Genomic DNA, 10,463 nt, shown 5'->3' with positions numbered 1-10,463 from the left:
CTCTCTCTCTCTCTCTTTCTCTTTCTCACTCACTGATCATAAATACTTGGCTAGCGTCTTCTTGATCTCTCTCTCCCATTTTAGATTTTTAGGAATGTTATGAAAATAACCTCCTTGATGATTCTCAATTTTAAGCCTACTTTACGAAAGAACTAGACAGGAGAATCACAGAAAAGATTGAAGTTTCTACTTTTTGTAAAAAGCAGGGTTCCCTCTCAAGTGGGAAATCGGGGAAAAGCTACAAAGTTTATCTTCAGATATCCTGGTCGGGAAAATACCATTGAATTATTTGCTTTTTAGCTACCCCAACCCGTCCTCACCTTCCTGGGGTATAGGGTCTTTAAAAGTTATGAAAAAAGTCAGATTATGACAGTCTACATGACTACCTCACATGCAGCTGTCTAACTTTATTAACACCCTCTGTGCACAGAGCCCTTGTAGTCACTCTGTACTGTGACTCTGTACCTTAGAAAAACATTAGCTGGGAGTAAGGTCCACCTTAGTTTGACAAGGTGTGAAAAAATTCCTGTGCTTTTGCCTTTGTGCTGTAGATGATGGCTTAGGCCAGTGAGAGAATTAAAAAAAAAAAAAACACACCAAAAAACAAAAACAGAATCTAGTTTAAACCAGTTTCAATGATGTGTTGTGATTCACAATCAGAATCAAGGGCTTGTGATGTGTCACCCTTGTTTTGTTTTGATTTGTTTTTGCAAATGTCAAGCCAACAGCCAATAAGTTACTCCCCCTCCCCCCTCTTTTTTCCCCTAATTTGACAACCAGAAGCCCAGCTGTGGAGACCTTTCGTCCCACCTTTGTTTATTTTACAGTTACCCTACAATCCCTGTCCTTGACACTCCAGGAAAGGCGACTGTACATCTATTCTCAGCCATGTTATGATTTTTATCGTGCTTTTCTCTTTATATGTTATATCTTTTTCCTAGCTCTGTCATCTTTAAAAAAAATTACCCTTTACAAAAACCAGGAGTCGAGGGGGGAAAAAGTGGGAAATTGTTTCTCCTTGATGAGTGGGAACCCTGAATAACTTTTGCCAAATCATTGGGGAAAATATCATTGACATATCGCATATAGAGGGCATATTATTATTATATACCCTGTATAAGTAATAGAATGTCATATGAAACTACAAATTTGCATTGTTTCTGCCTTTGATCAACGTTTTTACAGTAAAATCCTCCCAGAAATGATTTTTTAGATTGACTTAAAAATTGACTGGTGTTGAGCCAAAAAAAGAAAAAAGAAATTGATAATAATATAAAAATCGCCGAACAGACAAAAAAATGACTCTTTTTGTCTGTTCCCTTATTTAAAATTATTTTGATGAGAGCCTTATTTCACCATTATAAAACACAGAAAATTACCTGTGGGGTTCCTTTGGTTGTTTTTTTTGCCTTTACTACCCAATGGTCTGGCCTGCTTTGTAATAATAACGGGATCGTTTGGACATTCCCTCTTAGGTCATTTTGAACTCTGTGTCAATAGCATTATTTGCCCTGGCTTCAGTCCAAGATGTTCTGTGCTAAGTGGGAGATTATTGACCTGTCATCTGTTATTATTTTTGGGAGTGATGGAGACTTTTTAGTGGAACTCTTTCCCTCATCTACACCCTTAATATCAGACCTCAATCTTTCGAATCTAAATGTTTGGCAATAAGGGTTTATGTAAAAAGTTTATATTCAAGGTATAAGAATTTTACTTTTCTTAATAATGTTAAAATGAACAAGACGCTTTGTCGAGTAAATCAAACAAAAAAATTTCTCTTCTTATTCTTTGTCACTTATTGTGCATGGCATGTCACTGTTTGGGCTCAAAGGACCAAGGTTCATATTGTGCATAGCCTTTTTCTTGTAAAATGTAAATGGTTTAAATGTCATTGATACACTCATCTTTGAACCATCTTCCCATTTTGGAAGTTTCATAACAAATCTTAAATGTTTATTTTTTTTAAATAAGAGGTATTTATTGAAGATGGAAGGATTTTTATTTTTAGCAATTCAACAAATATAGCCAGTGCTGTTCTGTCTCTTTTTTGTGCATACCTGCTTAAATTTTTCACAGGAGCACTGACACTAGATTAGTACTCCCCTCTTTATTGCCTCAGGGAAAGCCATCCTCATCCCATCTCCCCATTATTCAGTGAGCATTCCTAATGAGGTAATTGGGTTGGTGATCAGTGGACCGAGCAGTGCTTGATTCTCAATCAAATATGCAAGTCCTCCCTTTATGTTGTCTGCTGTTTCAGTCAATTAGATATGTTATCAGTCATTTTCTAGGTCATAAATGTGCATACACACATTCACATCTGTCCCTATATGAATAAGTTTGCAGGATGTCATTCTGACTTGCTCATGCATAAATTATGCAGGCTTTCCCACCTCAGGTTGACACAGACAGTATCTTCAGATACTAGGGCTGGGCAATGAGTCGCTTTAGCAAAATCTGGATACTATCTTAGTGCACCTCTTCGGCAAACAATATGATATGAACTGCTTCGGCAAATGGGTTAGAACCACTTCGACAAACGGGTTAGCATCACTTCATCAAATGGGTGCACCCACTTCGGCTAACGGGTTAGCATCACTTCAACAAATGGGTGCAACCACTTCGGCTAACGGGTCAGGAAAAAGAGTTAAAGAGTCTGAATTCGGATAATGTCTCATTGAGGACTATCCTATTATCCGGATATTTATTCGGATTTTGCCCACCTCTATCAGTTACAGTTACTGAAATAATGTGCGTTTTTCTCTCATCACTAGCAGAACGCATGAGGATGATAGAGATAAATTTGTAAGAAAGAGAGAGAGAAGGGTGTGGAGGGTGAATGTAAGGGGGACAGAGAGATTTGGGTTGGCTGGGTGGGTGGGGGGGTAATTGAGGGACACGTAGAAAAAGGGAAGATTTTGTTAAAGAAGTCTTAATTGCTGTTGTTTATTATACTTTCTTTTTACTGAAATATTAACAGTTTGTCGATTTCGTTTCACTTTTCATTTCCATGTTTGTTCTGCCTTTCTAAGTCCCTCTGATGAAAATCGTTGTCTTTTTTTGTTTTCGCTGGAGCAATGGGTTGTCACTGTAGAGATATCTGCATCTTCTACCTCAGTTGAACACACACGAAAAAATAATAATTGTATGAAAGCTGGGTGTTGAAGAAATAATTTTTTTTACCCTAAATGCCATTTTATTTGTCAGTTGTGGAATGGCGCCGATGATATGGCCGTAACCATGTTGACTTCCCTGGCTACTTGTTTCATTAACCCTGTTCTTATTTGTGAGGTGTGCTGACAAAATGAGTTACTTGTCACTCTCCACGAATGGAGATATTGGCCACAAATCGACACTATGATCAAATCTGTAGATTTTCTAATAATGCCATATTCTTTAAGTGTAACATGCCTTTTATTATTTCATACTTCTAAATTGTAAAAACTTCACCAATAAGCATGATGTATCTATATCCTTAAGGCTTGAATCCTAGAAGTAACTCATTATTGTCAGCACGCTTCGCTTTTATTATCCCTGTTTTTGGGGGATTTTTTCTGCCCCCTCGAGATATGCAAATGATTTACAGTAGAATTCTCTCTGGGTTTCTTTTGCAGAGAATATTGCCAATGGTTTATACGATGAACGTGACATCAGCAAACTGCGAGAGGACTCGACGTTTGTGCGCACCTACATCCGGGGGAAGGACAGGCTGGATGAGGGTGTCGACCTGGTGCATTCCTCGTTCAAGTTCCGGAAAGAGATAAAGATTGGGGGTAATGAATTTGAAACAGTTTCTCAGACTCAGTGTGTTTCCCCCCCACCCACACTGAGTTCCCCACCAGGGCAGTGCTACTGACTGAAGTTGTCTTTAAGTCATTCCCAAAGGGGGATTAACATGTTCTTATGCACAGTAGAATTGGTCGCTTTTGAGCACAAAAGGGGGCTATCCTGAAAAACGCTGTTTTAGAAAATCAAAGGTAAAGTTTCTGGACCCCTGATCAGTTTCTTTAAAAGACGAGGAGAGTTTTCTCTACAACCAACCAAATATACACAGCAATGAAACCAAATTCTCTTATAGGTAATGCCCATTTTTGGTGTAGGTCAAGATTTCTGGAAACCCCTGATTTCTGGAAACCACAGAAATCTGGGTTAGCCCGCTTGTCCGTAAAAGCAGCCAATTGTAAATGGGCTGATTTATCAAGGTCATGCTCATACTGTGCCGGAACAACAGAGGGAACTGCTGCTTTTTCTTTCCTCATCCTTACTATCGTCATTTTCCCTCTACTTCTTTTGCATGTTTTTTCACTCTCTTGTGAAGTTATTTTCGGGATGCCTTGATAGTCGAAGCAGACTTTGTGCTTTTGAGGCTAGAGAGGTGAGCAGTGTAAGCCTGATTCCCCGTTTGAACTTCTCTGTTGACATCCACTCCTTGGCGCTCATATGACCATATGCAGATGTTTGTGCAGTAAAACCGTACTAAAACTATAAATAAAAAAAGACTTACTGTCTGATTCCTTGTCTCAGGTACGTAAATGTATTTTAGAAACTGTTTTTAAGAAAATTCAGGCTTTGGCTCTATTTGTTGGTTTCTATGCTGTCGATGTGTAAATAAAGTTGTAAGTCTATAGTTTTGTAAAAGACACTTTTTGTAATAAATGCTTTTAAGCAAGGTTAAAATATATATATTTTTGGTTCAGATACCATGATTGCTAAATCCAAAGTTATTTAAGCTCCCATGATATGTAGTATTGCTGGCTCAACTTTTGGATTAATTTGATAAAGTCTCTCTGGCCTAGAAAAAAATTCCCCTTTTCTTGGTGTCAGTTGGCAGACCTCGTTCATTACATGACTGGCAGTTATGTTTTTTTGGGTTGTTTTTTTTTTTTTTACTTTGGATTTTGCTGTTTATTTTCCTTTTATTGGTAGTGTTTTTTTAATATTTTCCTTTTTAATTTTTTGGTCTTGTCTTGAGGTGAAATTCTGAGAGCGCCTCCACCTCCCTTTTCCCAAAAAAATTGAGAAGTAGTTTTATTTCTCAATTTCAAAATAAGGTGTAGTACCTTGCCTTTGTTTGCTTAAGTGTATAGTTTTACTTTTCATGACATAATTTCGAAATCTGTTCTGTGAGAGCGAAATAATGAGAAGCTCCTGTGAAATTGATTTGTGGGTGGTTGATGGGTGCTCTGGTGTAGTTTGCTCCTTCTTTCCTATCAAGCACCTATCGTCCTTGTCTTTCCTTTTTCGTTTTTGTGTTTGTTACTCCCTTGTAACACCTCTAGTCTTCTGCACTTTTATGAACTTATTGTGTTGCAAGTGCGGTAAAACTCTTACTAAAACTAAGAAAAAAATCAAGGCAATTGATTTTCTGTTTTTTCTTGTTACAGATGTGACAGAAGCTACCTTTGATAGAGAACTATTGGAGCTTGGAGGAATTTATTTCCACGCCAGAGATGGCAATGGTCATCGAATATGTGAGTGAGAGGAAATTATATTCAGTGTACTTAATTAAGTCTGTTACCCATTCATCGCTTTTTTTAACAGCGCTGTTCTTGGTTTTTTTATCTACTCCTTCTCTCCTTTCTGGTAAAATCAAAAACTGTTCACTTTTCGGCTCCCTCAGTCCATGACCCAGACGGCCACACTTGCACCCTCCTTTTACTTCTCCTCTGATTTCTTGTCTGCTTTTTGTAAGGCAATTCCTCCTTTTGTTCTTATGTATGGTGATAAATCTTTCCAGATCATGTAATTTGTAGATTTGGTGTTGTTTTTCGTGTGTCTTCACCAATATATATAATTATTTTGTTTTTCTAGTTAAGAGGATGCTTTGGCTGCTCCTGACTTTTATTCCCATTACTCTTTCATTCTTTTATAGATAATAATATGTATCGTAATATTCTAGGCCATGCACTGTGACGTTATTCTGATTCACAAGAGAGTGCATCATGTGACTTAATTTGAGGTGCCAGTGTGCACTCGACTACATGTGTCAAGACGTGATGGAATCAGGCGCTCGTCAGTTTTTGGGCATTTGTGGTCATATGGTGTTATTGGTACCATCTGAAATCTGAAAAAATACTCATCTATCATAGATGACCTTATTGTGTTGCAAGTGCCGTAAAACTCTTACTAAAAAAACCCAACAAATTGTGTTTGTTTTGTCTCAGTGTGGCTGAGGGTGAAGATGCACAGAAAGGACGCGTCGCCGGACAGGCTGGCCATGGAGAAGCTGGGCTTTGTGTCTGCCCTGGAGAAAGCCTTCCTCGAGTCGCCCCTGCAGCAAGTAGTCGTCTGCCTGGACATGACGTCGTGTGGAATCGCTAATCTGGTACGACTTTGTTCATTGTTTCAGGAAGCAGCATTCCTGCTTTCCAGACATGTCCATTGATGCTCTGTTGCTCTCTCTAAAATGTCGCTGAGAGCCTTTCCACTGATTGTGGTACGACAAAAATAGTTTATAGCTTGTTCACTTTCGTCTGGCCGCGTTAAAAGAATTCTAGTTCATTTATTAGTTTATCTATGCCCACGAAACTTTGCATGGTGGGCCAGCAATCAAACAAAAGTATTCTTTTAAAAAATCTTGATCCTGTAATAGAAAAGTTTTTGTCTTTGAGCCCTATATTAAAACCGCTCTGAAGACGTACACAGGATCAGTAAAATAAATGACTTGCAGTATAGGTTTTCCCCCCGTGTTTTATGTATTTCAAATTTCAAGTATGCTTAAGTATAGCAAGTCTGTATTATTTTACAATCAACAGGACATGGACTTTGTGAAATACATCATCACTTGCTTCAAATTCTACTATCCCACATTCTTAGGTAAGTGGTGAGCTTGAACGAAAGCTCTTACTGGATTTTTTTAAAAGCAAGATAAGCCTGGAAAATTGTCAGAAAGTGTGAAATGTTCAGAAAGAACAAAACAAGTTTTGTTGTTAAGAGTTTGTAAAGATTTCAATTTTGTCCAATAATTTGAATGACAACTTTTCACAAACTGGTATCTATATAATATTATATTTGTGAAAGTTCGTCACTTTGGTTGTCTAAAACTTCTGAATCACTTAACTTTCGAATTTGAAAAAAATTACGGTGGTTCAGAATCATTTAAAGGGTGCTCAGTTAAATTAAGGAGTCTGAAGTCACTTGTTTCATTTTGAGTTTTTCATTAGTTTCGTTAGATTTAATCTTGGGAAAGTCTGTCGTCTAAGACGCCATTGTAAACAAGTGAGGCTTCCATTCACAAGTAATGCGCCCTGGTTCCTCAACGACTTGATGATCGATTCTTTCGAGTCCGTTCATCGAACGGGTGGGTACCCGGTTAATGTGAAATATGCCTACTTAATGAATGGGGCTCTGTTTTTGGATACTTTTTTTTCTGTGAGATGTTCAATTGAGATACTTCTCCCAATCTGTAAGTACAGATATTGGCTGAAAATAAACATTTGCATTTTTTATTTCCACAGCATACATGCTTATCTATGACATGCCGTGGATCTTCAATGGTACGTAGTAGCGACTTTGTCACCTTCGAGTCAGCTTTTGCTGTGCTGGTGTTGTCATTAGAGCTCTTGTTGGGGGGGGGGGGGGTTCTGTATGATATTGTAGATAATTGTTATGTTTTTCACCCTTTTTGACACAATAAGTACAGTTTTCTTTTTGCCATTTAATTTTCTTTTCTTTTGAATTTGAACAACTATTGCAATTTGCAATGGTTTAAGAGTGTTAAATTAGATGCCTTTTTTTAACGATATGCAAAGTTTGTCTGTTGGATGATTTTTTTGTTGCTATAATAGGTTGGGTTTTTTTTTCATGATATGCAAAGAATGTCAAGCGTTTTTTTTATATGTGACTAGATTTTTAAAAATTATATGTAAAATATGTCAGTTTGTGTGTTTTTTCTTTGGTCAAAACTAGGTTTTATTTTAATGATATGCAAACTATGTTAGTTTATTTGGTTATAACTAACTTGTTTTCTATGATATGCAGAGTTTCTCAGTTTCTTTTTTGTTGTTATAACTAGCTCATTTTCTAAAGGATATGCAAAGTATGTCAATTTTAGGGAGGGAGGGGGGATAGGGTTGTAATTAGGTTGTAGTTATTTGTAATAATATGCAATATATGTCAGGGTTTTTTTTGTTTTGTCATAATAAACTTGAGTTATTTCTTTAGCGATATTCATGAAATATCAGAGAGTTTGCAGTCCCGACAACAAAGGTTTTTTCCTCCCCCCCCCCCCCCCTCCCCGCCCCCTCAGCTGCGTGGAAAGTGATCAAAGCATGGCTGAGCGCTGAGGCCGCCGCGAAAATAAAATTTGTGACGAAGGCAGACGTTCAGACGTACATACCCGCCGACCAGTTACCGGAGCGCATGGGAGGGACGGTGAGTGTTTTCTCAGTCAGTCTCGTTGTCCTGTGTGTTGGTTTGTTACTTACTTTTTTGTTTTAAAAAAACTTTTGTGGGTGGTTGGCGGGTGCTCTTGTGTGGTGTGGTGTGCTTCTTCCTTCCTATGAAAACATCTGTTGACTTTATCTCCCCTCCTTATTTTTTGTGTTTGTTACTCTCTTGTAACACCTTTAATCTTCGGCACTTATATCACCTTATTGGGTTGCAAGTGCCATAATACTCTTACTAAAACTTTTTTCTGCCTCTGGTATACCTAGGATGTTGATGGGAGGTGCAGGTTTATGCCCTGTGCCAAGTATGTGGCATCTGTGGTTGATATGTTATGTTGATTTGTTGGTGATTTCAAAGTCTTCTTAGTTTGGTTGAAAGAAGGAGCAAACTACTCAAACCCGAGCACCTGCCAGCGACCCACTGAGGGAATCTGGGAACTTTGACTTTGCAGGTTTAGTGATAGTGGCGTCATATTACATTCAGGAATGTAAGGGGGGGAGGGGAGTGTTCTGCATACTCATATAACCTTATGCAGTTGCGAGCACCGTAAAACACACCAAAAAAAACCCATCTACAGGTACTATTTTCTTTTCTTTATTTCACATCTGTATAATATTATGCTAATATCAGGTCTCCGCCCAGTGTTTTAGGGTAAGAAGCTGTAATAACACTTGTCTCTCTCTTCTCTCTCTCTCTCTCTTACCAGGACACTTTTGTCTACGAGTACACACCCGGGATGGGAGACGATCCGCTCTACCCGGAGGACGAAGAGAAAAAGACACAGAAAAAAGTGAGTCTGGGCGAATGTTGTGTAGGCCTGATGTGAGGGCTCTGGTGGTCGGAGAGTGAGCTCTGCTATCTTGTGACAGAAAAACGTGTACAGTATACCATGGATAGCTCAAATTTGTTGGGACCGTCCTCTGTAGTTCAAGGGATCCATAGTTTGAGGAATATCTTACAAAGATAAAGAAGATGAAAAAAATACGGGACCGCAGGTGCAGTTCGACGGATATGTGATTTCAAGTCTTCTATGTTCGACCTGTCCGCGTTATACTGTATGTCAAAAATGAAATTTTATAGAGGAGGCAAAATACTTACTTTTTGTGTGTGTTTCAACTTTAATAAAAATTATATCGATCTTATTATTCTATGTCAATATTTATTGGCCAGTGTCACTTTTGTCTGATTTGCTGAGGTATACAGTCAATAGTTATAGATTCAAATTTCTTTTGTCAATACAATATTGATATCTAATCAGGTCACGAAGCATATTTTCAAAAGCCTTAAACTTCTTTATTTTTAATTGTACAGCCATAAAAACCAAGATAGAAGGGTGTGCCATGATAAGGGGTTTCTCCCCTGTATAAAGAAGCTACTCGACCTAATTATGCCGTATACATTTTTTTTGTCGTAAGACAGCAGAGCACAGGCTCATAATAGTGTCAGACGTCTGTCGTTGACAACAGCGTTTATGTGGGTTGTCATTTGATTGCGTCCTTGTGCGTGACACGATAAACCGTAGCTGAAAAACGGTGCTGCCCATTTGCAACCAACAATAGCTTTTTTTTTTTCTGCAGTAGTGTTATATTGTGGATTAAGTAACATTGATGTAATGTGTTAATTTGTCTCTTTAGCTATGTGTGAACTTTATTGTATAACCCCGTGGGATGAATAAGGTGGAATTTATTTGATTGTGTCACGACGCAGTGAAATCAGACGCTCGTCATTTTTTGCGAATGTGAAATTATAGGTATCATCTGAAAGCTATTTTCTTTGCCTTGCTACCATTGAAAGAAATATCCATCTATCTTGAACAGAACTCAAAATATTTGCGATTGAAGGAGGTGAGGTTGCCTGGTTTCAGTGGTGAAATTAGCAAGAAAATGATCGCAAAAGTTTGGCAATTCCAATAGCTAAAGAGTCCTTGAAAATCGAAAAAAATTACATATTTTGTGCCCTCAGTAATTTCAGTAAAATTCACATGGAAGTTTTTATATATGGACATAAAAAGGGTTGAGCCAAAAAATAAAAATTCAATAAAAATTTCCTAAGTTGCGAAAAAATGCCCTTTTCTC

At 37.9% G+C, this 10,463-nt stretch overlaps 1 protein-coding gene across 1 annotated transcript in view; it reads left to right on the top strand.

Moving 5' to 3' along the window:
- LOC101859561 (motile sperm domain-containing protein 2) overlaps positions 1 to 10,463 on the top strand; it is a 32,274-nt gene that overhangs the window by 4,335 nt on the left and 17,476 nt on the right. The window contains exons 3-9 of the mRNA XM_013081093.2: positions 3,615 to 3,773; positions 5,385 to 5,471; positions 6,165 to 6,325; positions 6,756 to 6,816; positions 7,458 to 7,496; positions 8,249 to 8,373; positions 9,095 to 9,178. Of these exons, the coding sequence (XP_012936547.1) occupies positions 3,615 to 3,773; positions 5,385 to 5,471; positions 6,165 to 6,325; positions 6,756 to 6,816; positions 7,458 to 7,496; positions 8,249 to 8,373; positions 9,095 to 9,178 (716 nt within the window). The remainder of the gene's footprint in view (positions 1 to 3,614; positions 3,774 to 5,384; positions 5,472 to 6,164; positions 6,326 to 6,755; positions 6,817 to 7,457; positions 7,497 to 8,248; positions 8,374 to 9,094; positions 9,179 to 10,463) is intronic.

Source organism: Aplysia californica, unplaced genomic scaffold, assembly GCF_000002075.1.
Source record: "Aplysia californica isolate F4 #8 unplaced genomic scaffold, AplCal3.0 scaffold00115, whole genome shotgun sequence".
NCBI classification, from domain to species: Eukaryota; Metazoa; Mollusca; class Gastropoda; order Aplysiida; family Aplysiidae; genus Aplysia; species Aplysia californica.
This window is presented reverse-complemented; position numbering and strand designations above follow the sequence as displayed.